General features: G+C 38.7%; 1 protein-coding gene across 1 annotated transcript in view; it reads left to right on the top strand.

Moving 5' to 3' along the window:
- The window catches only part of SND1 (staphylococcal nuclease and tudor domain containing 1), a 423,230-nt gene that overhangs the window by 146,150 nt on the left and 259,155 nt on the right, over positions 1-17,925 (top strand). The window contains exon 11 of the mRNA XM_069462550.1: positions 7,660-7,749. Coding sequence (XP_069318651.1) covers positions 7,660-7,749 — 90 coding nt within the window. The remainder of the gene's footprint in view (positions 1-7,659; positions 7,750-17,925) is intronic.

Raw genomic sequence — 17,925 nt, forward strand, 5'->3', positions numbered from 1 at the left:
GTGTGGCTTTGTGGCTTTTTAAAAACTTCTTACTCCCCCACCCCCTTTTCTTTTATTGCCATTAACTTAAAAGTCATGGGGCCAGGTGCTCAAAAATGTACATATAACAGCATTTCTCACAGACTTCCTTGCTACTTATTTAAAAATACAGATTTGTGGGAGTCACCAGACCTACTAAATCAGAGTATGTTGTGTGAGCCTGGCAGTCTGCATGACTATAAGTTTCCAGGTCATTCCTAGGCACACTAAAACCTGACAACCATTGACAGGCAGTGATTGCCTTTTGGCAGTAACAAACCAAGAGAGTGCAGTGTCTGTCCTACAAGTGATGAGCCTCTGGGAGAGCTGGGATCAAAATCTCAGCTCTACTGTTACTAGTTATGTGACGTCAGGCAAATTTTAAACTTTAAACCTCTTCCTTGCAGTAAAAGGGGGCTCCTGTTCTTTACTGGGTAGGATTGCTGTCAGCATTAAACCTACATGATAGGTTGTTATCAATAGCTATTATTACACTTTAAATTTTAGTGCTTTTTAAACATGCTAATAGATCCTTGAACATGGGATCAGCAGGATCAAATAGGGTTGTCAGAAAAATAGAGAGATTTGAGGGTCCTATAAAAGCAGTGAAACACTTAAGGTAGCTAGTCTTGCATAATCACCCCCTTCTAAGTCCACATCTGTAAATTTTGTTAAGTAGACTTTAGTTTTTTAAAAAAACATGATTTCAATTTTTATTGTTTACCATTTCTTCTTTGCTTCCTGGAATATATACTAAATGTGTATTACATTGTTGTGAATTTGGTACTTACCTAGGTTATGTCTCTATAATATACTCTATTTTGAATATTAAGAGTTATTTTGAGTAGAGAGAATGAAGTAGAGCTGGTTGGGAAATAAAGCTTCTTTTTCTTTGAAACAACTCCTGAGGAGGAATTTGGGTATGTGAAGCTTCTGCATATGGTCTTTCAGGTATCTTAGGAAGATAAAAGATATCTTCCATTTGGCCAAGGTGATTACAGTTTTAAACCTTCTCTCAGCTGCTGACTTGTGGCTTTCTAGTTAGCAGACTTGCCTTTTATAGAATGTGCTACTGTATGTGTTAAAGACCATAAAATAATGGCTATCCCTGTGTATTCTGTCTCCTGGCTGCCAAGGGAATTGAAAGGTCCTTAATTGTAAATATGCCCAGGGCATGTGGTAATGTTCCTATTTTAAGTCTATAATTGAAATGGAAATTGCAGCCTTTGTTTATTAAAATGGCATGTGTGGCAGGGCAACTGGGACTGGTCCATTATTTACTGTTTGAAATTTTATCCATTTTAATTTGATCATGTCTGTAGTTCTTATTTTAATTCAACAGTCAGTTTTAAGATCACCGTGGAGTTTAATTCCGCTTGGCTACATTAATTAATATTTATAGTTTGAGTCTCCTTTTAAAAATAAAACTAAAACTTGTTTTTGACCCTGTTTATTTAATAGCATGTTTGTAGTTAAATTATTCCCTCTGCCTCACAGGATATATCTATGAAAGAGGATCTTTTTTTTTTTTTTTTGTGGGAAAAATGGAATTTAGTGCATTTTTTATAAGGAAAAGAATGGCTACTTATTCTGCTAAAGAGAGGAATGAAAGTATAAGACACTGTGAGAAATGGGAAAAGGAGATCAAACAAGGTTTTGAGATTTTTTTTCTCCCTGAACATTTTTGGCTTTAAGAAAATTCCAAATTTATAGAATAATATAACAAGCATTTGGGTTCCTTTTTCAGCCTTTATATTATCCCCTATTTGCTTCAGATCCGTTTTTTTTTTCCTTTTTAATATTACATGTTAAAGATACAGTTGAAAGTCCCTGCATATTTGTCCTCAACCCTGTTTCTTTCCTCCTCTCCTTTTCTTTGCCAGCCCATCCCACATCAGTAATCTTGTTTTTCATTTCTGTGCATTTTTATACTTTTGCTGCTTACATAGCTCTATGAATAGTACACTATTGTTTGTGTCTGGTTTTAGACTGCATTTATATGGGGTATTACTATGTCATTCTATAACTTGCTTTTCCAGCTCAATATCATTTTCTAAATTTGTTCATTTGTTAGGTTGCTGTAATTCAGCTCAACTGCTTTGTATTCTATTGTGTGACTATACCATACCCAGTGTTAACATGGATATTGTTATACTTGCACATGGTGAGAATTTTCTAGGATAATATACCTACCTATAAGTAGCATTTCCTAGTTAGACATATACATATCTTGAACTTAACCAAACAGTGCCATGTACTCCCATATGAAAGTACCAAAATAGTTAAACCACTTTATAGTCCCATCCGTAGTTAAAGGGCATTCCCATTTCCCCACATTCTTACCTTTAAAATTTTTGCCAATATGATGTAATATAGTATCTCAATTTCCATTTCTCTGATTATTATCAAAGTTATACTTTTTTCCCATACTTAATACCTAGTTGGAGTACTTTAGTATATATATAACTTTTGCCAATTCTTCTGTTTGTTTCTCTTTTTTCTGATTGATTTGTTGGAGTTATTTACTGAGTAAATAAAGTATTCAGAAGAGAACTTCCATGGACTCTCACTACCACATCTATCCGTCCACCTAAAAGAATCTGCATCCATACACCTACAGATGATGCCCCTATGTAAAGCCATTCCTTCCATGGCATGAACATTGCTTTAGCAATTCTCTTTTCTGTCGTCTGCATTGTCATTTATTCATTCACCACTGACCTGTTATTTCTCCCCAGCTGAAATCAAAACCGAAAACTTTCTTTTCACTCTGCTCCTCCCCTGCCAGTTAATCTCTTAATCCACATAATCTCTTTATACTCCTTTGTAGCACAAGTTTTGAAAGGACTGTATATACAGTTCAACTCATGAACAACGTGGGGGTTAGGGGTGTTGACCCCATATAGTTTACAATCTGCATATAACTTTTGACTCCCCCCAAACCTGACTACTCATAGCCTGGTGTTTACCAGAAGAGGAGGGGCTTGGTGGCAGAGGCATGAAAAAAATACAAGTGTGAGTGGACCCACACAGTTCCAACCCACATCATTCAAGGGTCAACTAGTACAGTTGCTTTTCTTTGGGTTTTCTGTTTCCATTCTCTTGTATATCCATCCATTCCTGGTTCCAACCAGGCTTTTACCTCTAATGCTTCACCAAAACTATACTTGTCAGTGTACCAATGACCCGCACTTAGCTAGATCTGAAGTGCAAATCTTAGTTACCATTTTGCTTGCGTTATTTTGTGGCATTTGACACAGTTGATCATCCCTTCTTGTCAATTCACTTTCTTTCTTGGCTTCCAGGACACAACAGTCTGGTATTTTCCTCCTGCTCTGTTTACTGGTTGGTTGCTCCTTCTCAGTCTCCTTTGTTACTTTTTAATGTTAGAAGATAGCACCTATATGCCTACAACTCCAAGTGTATTTCAGCAGTTCAGGCCAAACTCCATGTTTGTATAACCATCTGCCCACTCACCATCTCCACTTAGATGTCTAACAGCTGAAGCTTAGCATGTCCATAACTGAACTCCTGATCCTACCTATCTCCCTCCAGTCTGTTCTACTTGTGGTGTTCCCCATTTTATCTCATGACCCCACCCTTCTTTCCATTTGGTTCGATAAAAATGTAATTCCTCCTTTTGTTTCACACTTCACTTTCCTTCTATCTACTTTCAGAATATTTCCAGATCTCAAGCTGCTACCACCTTGATGTGATCTACCATCATTTCCTGATCACATTACTATCATAATCTCCTAATTTGTCTCCCTTGCCCCACCCTTTCCTTCCTACAGTTTCTGTTCTCAATACAAAGGCCAAAGTAATTCTTTCAGATGCTAAGTCAGAACTGTGTCTTCATCTTCTACCACCTCCCCATCTGCTCTCTGCTCTAGCCACAGTGGTGTCTTTGTTTTCTTGAACTCCCCAGGTATATTCCTAATTTGCACTGGCTATTCTCTTTGCCTTTCTTCAGATGACTAGACATCCCATACCTCTTTGAGTCTTTGATAAAATGTAATCTTCTTAGGGAAACCATACACCCCTGTTCCTTCTCCTCCTGCTCTACTTTTTCTTTCTGCATTTCACTTAACACCTACCAACAGTCTGTGCTTTGACCTTTCACTTTGTTCATGATGTCTTTTCAGTAAAGAACTTTTTAAGTTTTAATGGAGCCACAGTTATCAATCTTTGTTTCATAATTTGTGTCTGTTCAGCCTTGTTTAAGAAATCCTGCAGTACCCCAAGGTCATTAAGCTTTATGCCTACAGTTTTTAAGAATAGGCTGGGTAAAATTAGGTTTGAACAGGGGTTGAGAATGGAGACTTGATTAGAATTGCTTTCATTCCCTCCTAATGAACATTGACCAGACCACCCATTTTGGCAGCCAGCCAAAAATATCTTCCTTTAAAAATGCCAGCCATGTCTTTAGATGCTGAGATGTGGGTACAGGACCTCTCTCCGAAACTGGTGAGAGGTATAGATCACTGACATTATCTCTTCTGTCTCTACTGTGAGTCATTGCAGGGCCTACGTGCAATGTCATTTCTGAGGATGAATAGTGATTACAGCACATATTGGTTTGTATATTATCTGCCCACCAGATAAAGCAAGCATTTTTTTTCTATTTTTATTTTTTTATAAAGAAATTTCCATGTAAATTAGAATCTAAACTAGACAGTTCTTTTTAAGCAGACAAGATTCAGCTAAAGTCCTGTTTTCTCAGAATACATTCCATACCTCAATTGCCTCTTAGAGATTTCAAAGGCTTTTATGTACCTGGTAATTTGGAGGAATTGCTTTTATTTTGTGGTTTCTCAGGGACTTCTAATATCTCTCTTGTAAGATGTTTGCAGATGTCAATACCTACTAGCTCTGAAGGGTTAGAGTAACAAGATCATTCTGTTTTCACTTGTGATACCTTGTTTTCTGCTTGTGCTATTAGTTCTTTCCTAACTTCATGAGAGACACATAATCAGACTCTGAAGTTGTCCTGTTTTTTATTGAGGTGTTTGTTGGTACACTATTTGTTTTCTTTCATTCTTTCAAGGGCATTTTTGTCTTGGCCCAGTCCTATGGAGTATATTAAAAGCAGAATTCTTATTTAGAGAACCTCATCCCCATGATCTTCATTTGACGGCATATTTGTACCTCTGCACTGTGTCAGAATATGTAGGGTAAGGTGCAGAATTCCAGGTTCTGTGGCAAATTGTAAGGCTATGTAAGGTCAATGTTGTTATTTCATTCAATTCATTTTTGGAAATGTTCACTTAGGCTTTTGTAATCACACAGCTCTCTCTGTAAATAGACTGTCCTCTGTTGCTTGGTGAATATGAATACACTGGCACTTCTTTATTCTGAGGGCTGATTGTGAAAACCATCGATTTTTGTCTTTATTAAAAATCCTGTGTATTACTGGCACCTAGCATCTTCTGCATTCTTACTGTATCAGGTGCCACCACTAACTATTTTATGGCTTTTATATTACACTTGTCTCTGAAATAAATCTCTAATTTGTGACCTTCTGTTTTCAAGTGGCTTCCAGGATGTTTATAGAATATCCATTATCCTATACATCTGTCCCTTTACCTAGCCTGGGCAACTTTTGTGCATCCCATTTTCATTGTTCTATTAATATAAGAAAGCCTTATTTTGTTCCTCTAAAGAATCTCATGTTTCGGATCATATCCCACTAATAGACAGTGATCATGACACCCCAGGACCTTGATCAGAGCTGGACCAACCCAGTTCTTTCTGTGCAGAGTATATGGATTCCCACACATCATCCGGGAGAAGGAAGTACCTTAACTTCCTAGAACAGCACTGGACTAATGATGACAATGGACTTTATTTTGTTTTTTTAAACAATAAGTAGAAAATAGTTGGATAATGAATGTGAAGCTCAAGTTTCCTTGCAACTGACAGAATTATCTACATTCTCATAAGAGATTTTCTTAGTCATAATCAATGAATTGAAATGTTTATATGATGTGTTCAGTACACTGAGGCTTACTTAGTTTGCATCTGGAAGGAAACATCTATTTCGATCCCCTTTATCTAAATAAGGCCGTGACCATAGGACAAATTTTAAAATGGGGGATTAAAATGATGAAAGTTCTTTACTTGAGAGTAGGTGGCTACTTAAGAAAAAAAAAAAAGATATTCTTATCTTCTTTGAGTACAGAATGTATTACACAGAGGTGTCTGGTTTTGTCAGGTACATGACAGATGGCAAAGGTGTGACCTGTGGATAACCATAGAGGACAAGGGATCTGTGGTGCACATCTAGGTTAGGAGTTAGTCCTTGATTTTGTCCTTCCTGCCTTTGTTTTTTTCCAAATATTATCTGGTTCTGGGAGATTCCCAAATCTGTACATGCAGTCCTGTTCTAGCATACTTAATCTTTTTATATCATTCTGCATGTTTCTCTTGTAGCTACTTAGTCTAACTGTAATTATTGAGTATGCACTATGAGGGAGGTACTGTGTTGTGGAGAGCTGAAAACAAGCAGACAGCGTCTCTGTTGTCTTGGAACTTACAGGCTAGTGGGAGAGAGACATTAAAGTAATTATACCAACTCGTCTAGCCAAGATCCCATGTTTCTTACTCACATCTTCCACTCCTCCTTGCCTCCTGCCAAAAGCCAAACGTCTCTTGACTTGTTATGCATGTCATGGTGACTCAATATTAGATTCCTACTCTTTTATCTCCTGTCTCTGTTACATTGTCAGTTCCTGTTACTTCATTTCTTCAAAAGGTTCTCATATTTCTCAGGTTCCTATCCCTTCCCACTTAACGTCACCTTTATCTTAGACCCTCTCGCATCATCTCAAAATGACATTACTTTATTTGGGGTGAAGGAGGAGGAGTCTGGGGCCCATGAGATAATAAAGTAATTGTATGTTTGCTTGGGTGTGCGTTGACATACTATTCCTTCCTGCCTCTCTCCTTCTGTTTGTTCTGTTTTTTTCTAACTCTAATTATCTTCCTAGTTCCTTCCTATCCTGCAAACTCATATTAAATCCCACCTTGTCAATGAAACATTTCCTGATTACTTCTTTCTTTCCACTTCCCTGAACTCCTATAGCATTTAGTCCCTAGTCTGTATCACATAATTTAGCACTTAATCAAAACTGCTTTATGTTGGTATTTCGTGTCTGTATGATTTCTTTTATTATTATGTTAAGTTTCAAGATTCTTGAGTATCAATATATACATATATTTACAGAAGGCTTTGTATAGAGCTAATAGTTGGTAGGTGCTCAATAAGGCATTATAGTAGTAGAATTAGATTTATAGAGTGTCTCTGAGTATTTGAAGAGTCCTAATACTTATTGAGCTGCTTCTATATTACAGTTTATGTAGCTATTTCTCTGTTGATGAACATTCCTGCTTACATAATTACAAACATTTCATTGCTTATTTTTGAGCCTGTCTTGTGGAAAAGATAATCCTCTTCTAAATAAAGAATTTCAACCAAATATTTATTAACCTTTTTGTGTGTCTCACACTTACTTAATATTTGTGATAGTAGGAGATAGCCAATTTCAGATACATTACAGTATCTTGTGCTGTTGGCAGTGTTCATTTGTTTTTGTTTTAGTTTTTGGTTTTTGCATTCTTAATGTGGTATTTTGTTTTTAGGATAAGAACAAGAAATTACGCCCCCTGTATGACATTCCCTACATGTTTGAGGCCCGGGAATTTCTTCGAAAAAAGCTTATTGGGAAGAAGGTAAGTAAGTGATTACAGAAACATAGTTGCAAATGATTGGGCTTAAGCTAATCCTTTGGAGATGATTATTTTAAGGTGGGCCCTTTACCAACAGATGACACTCCCATATGAAGAGACATGTGTCTGTGTGTCCGGAAGTGATACCCCTTGGGAGAGGTTTAAAATTGGGGCCCTGACCACAGTTTGCTAACACTCTCATGACAGAGTCCAGGCTTAGGTCCGGTTTCAATAATTGCGTATTGGCCTGAGCTCCATTCTTTTGGCTCTTTTGTTCTCTCCAGCCACCTTCATTAAAGGTCTGGGACTATAGGATTTACTAGGAAGGGAAGGTTGCTGCTTTTTCATGCTTCTACTTCTGAGGGATAGGCTGTCTATAAGGAGGGGAAGAGGGGCTCTCCTGGGATAGGAGCATGCTTAATGGAATGCACTATGATGTGAATGCTACCTCTGTTCCTCTGGCTTGTAAAATTTCCTGTAGCCTCTGTTGTAGATGCTGTGGGAGCCTTTTTGTCAAGAAGGTGTGCATGGCTTCCGGGTAGTTCCTGTGCAGATTTTTGTGTAGCACATTGACTTTATAGTCTAGTGTAACAGCTCAGAGACCCTAGGGTACATTTCCTTGTGACCTACATTAAAGCATAATATTCTATGACCAGCTACAGCATTTGCATTCTGGGAAGCTGATAGTGAGCCTTCAAGCATACCCTTATTTTTGTTGACACCCACCTCCCCTTTTCCGCCAGTAAAAGTCCTGGGTGGTTCCTTGTGTCCTGGAAGAACAAAGAAAATGAATGGAATGGTTCTTTTCATGGTAATTGAGGGAACTCTGTTCAGGGAGGGACTGTGATTCATCTTTTCCTGACTTAATTTCAGTTTGGATTCTAGGAGTTTTGGGTTGATTTTTATTATATCTTCAGAAAGGTAAGGCCATTCCTTTTTTTGTCTGGCCATAGCACATTAAAGCTATATTAGCATTCCTTAAAATATTGATGTTGTGACAGGTTTGATAAGGCTATGGCTTTTGAACTAATGCCAAAATAATGTATTATAAATATAACCTATTTTATTATATATTATAGTCACTAGGATGTTAAATTATAACAAGAGATTTTGAAGTTGGACATAAGGTGAAATTGCTAATTTTGAGGTAAAGAAACCAGATTCCCTAAAATGAGTATTAAATCTTCTCAGGTTTCTTCAGAGAATAGGCTCATTTGTCATTGTATAAAACCTGACAGAATGCTATATTCATTCATGAAGTGTGGTGCGAATGATGGCTTTAACCCTCTTTCAATTTCTAGATCTCCTGTTATCTGATCTAATGTCTAACATGTCTGTTTCACCAAGTTGATATCATATCATTCATTTACTGGCTCATAAACAATTGCATATAGACAACCGAGGAATTGCCTCACAAGTGTGGATTTCTATTGAAATCCATCCGAAATCACATTGAAAGGAGTGGCAGCACATATCTGATTTGTGTGTAGCCAGTTGTGTGGCATGTTTTATGGCATCCACCTGGTTTCTTTGAATATTGCCTTACCCTGATTCTGTTTCATCCCTGGGAACATAGATCACAGCTTATTGCAGCAGCTGCTGAATGGTCCTGGGAGGTTAGCCCAAGCCTCTGCTCTCAATGACTATGTGCCAGGCCATTGTAAAGTCTTCTATCACAGTATAAAAGGACTGACCTCCAGTGTCAGATATGGTGTCAATTCTTAAGCAATTAGGTTCCTTCCTAGTAGGAGAAGCCTTGCTTACTGTTTCCTGTGCAACAGAGTTGATTGGATTCTATTTGTGCTGAGCCCAAGTTTTGTCCCCCACAGTGACATTGTATAAATGACAAATATTGTTTCCCCATGTAGGGAGTAGGATGCAGCTCAGCTCTGCTGGGCTGGAACATTCCTGATGCAAACTGCTTTTCCTGACTCACCACCTGAAACCACTTGCCTGTCTTCTGGGCCTAACAGTTGCGACAGTGAACGCCCATGTGCTCTGGCGTCTGGGAGCAGGCAGGGCAGTTGCTGCCTCAGGGGGGTGGCTACCACATCATTGCACATTTCTGCCAATTCCCTTCAGACCTCTGCAGCTGTTCAGCGTGGCACGTGGTGATTAAGAGTCACGGCAAGGGAGCATGTGCGTCTATGTGCCTGTGTGCACAAAAGCTGATTAGGGCACCCTGACACAGCTTAAGGAAGTTAATGGCAGTAAAATCATCTTCTCTGCCTAGACAATAGTTTGACCTTCCCAGAGAGTCCATAATATGACAATTTTGAGGAGTTTCTAGAATGTAGAGAAATAAGATTGAAGGTAAACTGCTAAGGTTGTTGACTTTGATGACCTCTATCCCATTTTTGGAAATTCATGTTGATTTCAGTCCCAAAATTTAATTCTGGATAAATGCCTTAAGTAAAGTAACCATACTACTCTCAGAGCGTTGGTTTTATCATTTGTGAACTGGGAATATTACTTGCCTTCCCTCTCTCATGGAGCTGTTGTGAGAATCCAGGATGGTGGTAGTCCTGGATTTAAGTGTTATCTAGTTAGATGTGGCTTCAGGGCTTTAGATTGCACAAAATGAGTGTATGCTAGTGCTAAAGAGTGTGTGTGTTTTTCTAATTGAGGGAGTGGTAGAAGAATACGTGTTTATTTTTGAAGTGTTTAAGCAGCTGCCTAAATTGCTATCCTGCTTGGTAGAATGCCCTTCCCATCCCCCTGTTTGCCATCTGCCGTCCTTCCACTAAAATCTTGACTAAGGAATACTCATGGTAAAAAATTTTCTTGTTAATTTCTTTAGGGGTTTATCATGGAAATGGAATTCATGGTAACTTTAACATGCCTTCTAGTTTTCCAAAATGATTTCTTTAATGTGTAAGATGGTGAGATTCATGCCCTTCTCTAAAAGAACCAGGGCTACAGTCCTCTTGTATTAATAATAGCAGGAGCAATTTATTTCTGTGTCAATATTTTTTTGTCCTTAATGCTTAGAGGTCAGCCCATGGAATATAAGAGTTTTCATGTCCTAGTCATTTTGCTTTCAGCAGAATAAGGTAATAACTGGGGTATTCATTGGAATTTCCCCCCAACATGGAATATCTAAAGCTGAGTTTTAATATTTTTAATCCATGTAATACAGCATTTAAAAATGACATATGAATCATTCGTATAACTTCAGTCCCTTAATTGCAGAATTTCTATCACCATGGGAACCATTGTATTTAAAGTTGGAATTCGTTTGGACAATTGGAGGGTCACAAATGGTGGAAGAGATGGAATTCCACGAAGCCAGAGTGCATTCACACTTCAATGCTGGCAATAGATGCTCGTTGCAGGCTGTCCTATCATCAGAGACCTTTCTCCCAAAATATATGCCTATTCCCTTAATGTGTTTTTTACTGTTTCTTTTGAATAAGCATATTTTGGAGATGGTCTTTATTTGTAAACTAGCAGCAGCCTTTGTATGATTTTCATGCAATTGAAATTTGTCCTGTGAGCAAGCCTGGCTCTTTTTTAGGCACTTGAAATTGGGCATTTTTCTTGATCAGTGCAGGCATTTGCGAAATGATGGGGCTATAAATCATTTAGTGAGTTATTTCAAATCCAGGTGGCTTTAGATTGTTTTTCTCCTTTCCAAATCTTTCTTTCCTGAGGTATGTACTTGTGGGGTATGGAGATGGAAATGATCTCCATGTATACACCAGAATTATAAATCTAGCATGCCCAAAACTAAATTCATGATCATCTAGCAGACAGCTGGGTCTCCTCCAGTGTTTTGGGAGTTACTCCATTATCTATTGCTGTCTGAGACATCTTTGACCGCCTCTTGTTTCAGTCCCTCACCAAGGCCTGCTGGATGTATGTCTGAATGTTTCTTCCTCTTCCAGTGCACCACTGTTGCCTTGCTTGTATCTCTTCTGGCTTGGACTCCTGTGCCGCCTTACTGGTTTTCCCGCAAGAATCAGGGTGAGGTGGCTTCCTCATTTCAGTAGTCTGAAATCAATCTGGAAACAGTTAATATTATATGTAATGATATTATCTCTATTCTGGGTAAATGTGTTTCTGTGAGCTAGGTTGGCAACCCAACTGCTGTTTATAGCCTTGTTTCTATGGAATAAAATCTTCTAAATGTCTAAGTGGTCTTTAGGAAATGTGGTTCATTTGTAATTTGGTGGCTACATTTGTATGATTTTCATACCATTCAAATTTGTTCTGTGAACTAGACAGACTCTGTTTTTTAAAGCACTTTATATAATGCCCATTATATCCTAAAGGATTAGGACTGCTATTTATTGCGTTCTCTCCTTGTGGTAAGCACTGAACTCTATAGAGCATTGTTTTCACTTTTAACTTTCACCTCAACCCTGCAAGATCTACATATTGTTCCTATCTTTACAGAAACCAGAGCCCATAGAAATTAAGTACTTTACCCAGATACCAGTGCTTTTAATTGCTATGCTGAATTAAAGACCATCTAGAAAGGTCCAGTTCTCTGATGGGTATACTGACTGAGATGGCAGACAGGGTCATGGTACTTTTGGGGATAATGTCTATTCCTGTATATAACATATACTTTACATGCTACGGGAAGTTGATTCTTCAGCTGCTTTGTCCTAGTCTACAGCTATCAGGAGATGGGAACAGCACCATGTATCTGCCTTCAGAGTGCTTTCAGCCCTCTAGACATTATCTCATTAGTCTTTGAGGTGTCCCTGTGAGGTGGTGTTTCATTAAATTGCTCTTCAGAGAAACCAGTGTCAGATTACATGTTCTGCTCCTAGTTATACAGACAATGTGAAATCATAGGTAACATTGCTAAGCCAATATTGAAGCTTGATTTCCCTTTCTCTTCAATCCCTTGGCGTAGATGAGACTTCTGGGAGCATCAGGGAGAAAGGAAGGACAGGTGTTGCATTTTTTTCTTGGCCCAGGGCCAGGGAGAAGTTGAGGAGCACTCTAGGTGCTTGTTCTACTCTACTATACAAGGACAGATCTCTGAAGGTACCAACAGCAACATTGCTTAGCGGGAGCAGTTTTTCACTCAGCTAGTGAGAGCTCTTCAAGGGCACAGAGCTTTCCTAAGGAGGACTCCACCCTTCTCTCTGGCTATTTAACAGGGTTGTTCTTTTCTTTACAAACACTTGTAAGTTCTGTCTGTTGCAGTGTGTTACTTCATCAGCTGTGTAAATACAAAGCTTGGAGATTCTTGTTCTCAATTACCTCTGATGTATTGTAGTTTGAATTTTATAAACATCTCTTTTGTCATTTCCACATTTTTCACTTCATATTAATTTGATTCATTCAGACTGTGGAAAATTCCTTTACATTAATGATCAAAACAGGCCCTAAGGTTGTGAATGCATTGTGATTTAAATTGACAGGTGTATACAAGGTTGCTTGTCCTTGCCTTCTCGGTGCCAGCTGTTACCATCAGTGTGGCTGTAAATTTTTTTAAATAAATGACTGACTGTATTCACCAAATTTGAGAGATGTTTTGAATGACTTGTAATTTCTGACCATGCCTTTTTCTAGTAAGAGTTCTCCCACTTGGATGTAATAGGAATGTGTCAGTATGTATTGGAGAGCAAGGTTCATTGTATATACCCTTTACCCTCTAAGTTTTGGGAATGATCCTAATCTTTTACACCTTGAGTCATTAGCTCCCTTGTTTGGTGAAGATTGATTAACAGAAATGACTGTGGAGTTGCCTGTTGCTGAAAACTCAGCAAGTACCTTTCTTCCTGCTGCCGCCTAAATGCTCTTTTTGATAAGAGTTCTTGGTTTTTTGTTTTTTGTGTTTTCCCCTGAAGATTGTGAAAAGTACCTCTGCACTTTGGGGGCCATCAGGGTGTTGAGCTGAGTACACAGCTCTTTGGTGAAGTGTGTTATTTGTATGATGTATATTGTAATACCCTCTTCAGAAAGCAAAGCATCTCTAACTTAAATGAAGAGACTAGAGTTTTCAACTGCATTCCCAGAGATTTCTTCTGTATGCTCACCTGTGGGAAATGATTTATTAGCTACCAGAATCCTCGAGATTCTCACATCTCTGGGTAATACTGTTATATTACTTTGCTTATTATTAAAGATCTGCTTCCTTGGACTCCCAAGTTGCTCGTAGTTTTCTGGTGAAAGTTCTTATATTTATAACATGATTTGTGGTCGGCTTGTCTTAAGCCACCTACTCTTGATCTTTTTAGCTAGGTTTCTGAAATGTCGTCCTTGGGGCTGGAACTTTCCATGCTTATTCTCTGCAAACTGAGATTTTATTTTAGGGGGAGGTTTGTGCTGAATCAGCTCAGCTGTGTTTGGGGGTAGGGAGAGGACAGGCTTTTTTCCCCACTTTAAAAATAACCCTTATGTGCCAAAAAACCCTATAAAATGTGCTGAATTGCAAATCTTCCAACTTCCTATACCTCCTGGTTTACAAAGAATAGATTCTTTTGAGCTTGGGCTTGATGATACTGTGCAGGATGTCTTAAGTTGTAGAAGAGGGTAAAGCAAGACTGGATACAGATGTGCTTATTTGGAAAGGAAACCTGACTTGCTCTCTTTTTATAATATTTTTTCTCCATAAGCAATTTTATCTGCTTATAAGGGTCTATGTAGGGATAATATATACAACTTTTCTAAAGAGAAAAAATTTTGTTATGTATTTGTAAAATAATACGTATCATTCAGAAATAGTCCAATTTGGAGCACCAACATTCCAGGGTTTCTTTTTGTGTGGCCTCTCTGTTATGGTCAGTAAAGTTAGGCCAATCATCTAAGTTGCTTGAATATTTCTTTCCCAAGGGTATGAATAATTTGTGCCTGTGTGAGAAGGTAGGATACACAAGCGACTGTTGGTTCTAATGTTGAAATTTGTCAGCTCTTTATAGCCGGGTGGTGGAAGTGATATTTTAAGGCTATGTCTTCATAATTGGGGTCATGCATTTATACATTTAAAAATATGAGCTCCTTGTTTTAATGTATTTAAAATCTGAGTGACACTTTTTGCTCTTATCAGAAACCAGTTTTTTTACTGATACCTAGAGCTGCCCTTTTTACTTTCACTTATGCGGTTATCTTTTTTTCCGGCAAATTTTCAGATATTCCTAAAATGCAGCTCTACCCCATGAGTATTGCTGGCTTCCTGATGATATGTGTAGTGGGTTGAATAGCATCCCTCCAGTATACCTGTCCATCTGGAACCTCAGAGTGTGACCTTATTTGGAAATAAGGTCTTTGCAGATATAATTAAAGTTAAAACTTAACTAATACTGGGTTATCGTAGGCCCTAATTTCAATGACCAGTATCCTCATAAGAAGAGCACTGGACACAGAGGGAGGAAGGCCATTCGGCAATGGAGATGGAGATTGAAGTGATTGAGCTGCAAGCCAGGAAAGGCCAGTGATTGCCAGGATGTACCAGAGCTTCGAAGAAGTAAGGGAGGATGCTTCCTAGGACCTTGGGAGGTATAATGACCCTGCCTACACCTAGATTTTAGGCTTAAAGCTTCCAGAACTTTGGGGGGGATAAATTTTTGTTGTTTTAAGCTATCCAATCTGTGGTACTTTGTTACAGCAGTCCTCGGAAACTATTGCAGTAAGAAAGCAATTTAGATTCCTCTTGTATCTGGCCACTTAATTCTTGGCCAGACTTCTTGTTTCTGGGTTATACTTCAGTAATTCTTTTGCCAAAGTAATCTGTGGGATAGTGTTTGATAATGTCAGCGTTCTTTCATCTCTGATTCCCTGCCTATCTTGTCTTGCTTCCTTTATTTGTGTTTATTCTTTCCGTCAATACTCTGCCTGGGTGGTAATGCCCTCCCTCCTTCAGACCAGCTGACAGTTGATGTGGAGGAATTGATACATTCAAGCACATTTCCCGTTTTGTCGTTGGTTCACTCTCAGACTGTTGTCCTGGTTTCCTTCCTTGAGGGATGAGTGCTGATGTCCACTTGAGAAGGCTGCCCTGTCTCATGGCCATCCTAGTCACAAGGCCTCCCTCACTTCTACTTCAGTAATTAGCATTTTGAAATATGACACACCCTGGGAGAAATCATTCCTGGCTGTAGCTCTTGATGAGCCGTGCTCATCCCATTCAAGGTTGATGAATAGAACATTAGGAATAATTAGCACAAGCCTGTCTTATGGAACACCATCCCTAACGTTCTGCCTGCTTACAGCGAGCATTATGTGGAGCTATGCAGGAATTTTCTTCGGTAACTATAGGAATCCCAGGTTTTCTCTTCAATATGGCATTTTCTTCAACTTTGCCTTCTCACCACTTCTAGCCTTAACAAGTGGGCTGCACTGCGCTGGTCTGGGCCGACAAGCAGGTAGTCTTGTGAAAATGACTGTCAACAGTTGGTATGTTTATTCTCTTTAGGACTCAGTCTCTGAAGCTTTGGTCATGCATAAACATTATGTTAAGAAGGCCTTAACATGTTAAGAAGTAGCCTAGTAAAATCAATTCATTTCTATTAGTTTTTGAGCAACTAATCTGTGCCAAACCATGGTGTAGGCATTGGAGATAGAGCCTATTGTCATAGAACTAACACTTGAGAAAGGCATATAGAACATATAGGGTTGTTGAGTACCTTTGTGGAGGTGAAATAAAAATGAATAAAATATCATCTTTGTTGCAAGTTGCTTACAGTCTATCTTACAGTAAGATTGTCATGTGGGAAGTTGAATAAGAACAGATTTGAATAACTGGTAAGATAACAGAAACGTGCTAGTTGGCAGTATTTGATTAATATTAATGTGAATTGTACAGATCATGGCTATCTTTCAGAGATAGGAAAGGTCTCACCTGCTGTGTGACCTTATGTATTAATGCTTAACGGCCTCAGCTACCAGGCATACTGCTGACTCTTATTTATGAATATTTCCACCCTGTCTTCTTTCTCTGCTTACAGATCTCTCTTTCCAGCTACTAACTACTGTATACTCAACTACAGATTCCAGTAGATAGCTGACATTTATTGTGTCCAAAATAAAGTTTAGAGTTTCCACATGGGTTTTTTTCTCTACCCATAAACTGACTTGGCTTTGTTGATCTTTGTTAATGTCACCACCCATCCATTGTGCTAAACTTTAGAGCCAGCAATCTGCCAACTGCTATTCCAATCTTCTCATTTACCAGATTCACCAGATTCTGCCTTAGTCATCCTGCTTTGTGTGGTTTTTTCCAGTGAATCTCTTTTAGTCTCTGTGTTCATTATCTCTCATTTTCATTATTGCAACTTCACCTTAACTAGGTGCCCTATTCCCTCAGTCTGTGCCATCTTGCACGTGGCTGTCACAGTTGCTTTCAGAATGCATCATCCTGATCATGTCACCAACTCTAGCGATAGCCAGTTGCTTGCAGAAAAGAATCTAATTCCCTAAATGAATGTAAAAGCAAAAGAAAGGCAGCTGTGTGTAAGATATTATAATTTTAGGTGAACATCTTGGTTCCATTTCCCATCTTACTTTCTGCTTTACTCTCCTATAATATGGCACAAAGAACTCACCGTACCATGGACATGCCAAGCCGTTTCACAGCCTCCTACCTTTGCACTTGTTTTTCTGTCAGGAATCTTACCCTGATTCTGTATTCCTGGCTCCCCATGTAAAGTCTGGCACTCTCTGTCCTCCTGTACTTCTGTGTCCATTTCTATAGTAGTAGTTCCAGGTCTAACCTACCTCTCCAGCTCCATAAGGCAAACAGCCTGTCTTGTCTTTTCCTCAGCTCACAGTTCCTAAGATTTTGCCTGATGTTGAGAATCAGGTTAGGGTCCTCAGTTAGCCTTGACAAGGTCCTGTGCCTTGTCATAAGAATGGGCAGGCACATTTATGTATGGAGAAGGGATGAACAAAGCTCATGATGTATCTCTGAGCTGGAGAAATGGTTTCCTTGTCACCTGCTTTTTAAATTTCCTCGTTCTAATACGGACTTGGAGCCCTAATTCAAAGAGACTTTACATATTGCATTATTTGACTGTAATATAAACCAAGACCTTAAAAATAGGTGGGATACATATGTTTTTCTTATGTTTTGCTATTTACAAATTATATTTATTAGCTTATCACTCCATTTGATTGGAAGCATGCTTGGTGGTGTAGTCAGCACCCCATTGTTTGGCTGATGTTTGAAGTCTTCATGAGGCAACCCGATAGTCACTCCTTTGTGTTGTGGGTCTGGTTAGA

The sequence above is a fragment of the Eulemur rufifrons genome, chromosome 29 (genome assembly GCF_041146395.1).
Source record: "Eulemur rufifrons isolate Redbay chromosome 29, OSU_ERuf_1, whole genome shotgun sequence".
NCBI lineage: Eukaryota > Metazoa > Chordata > Mammalia > Primates > Lemuridae > Eulemur > Eulemur rufifrons.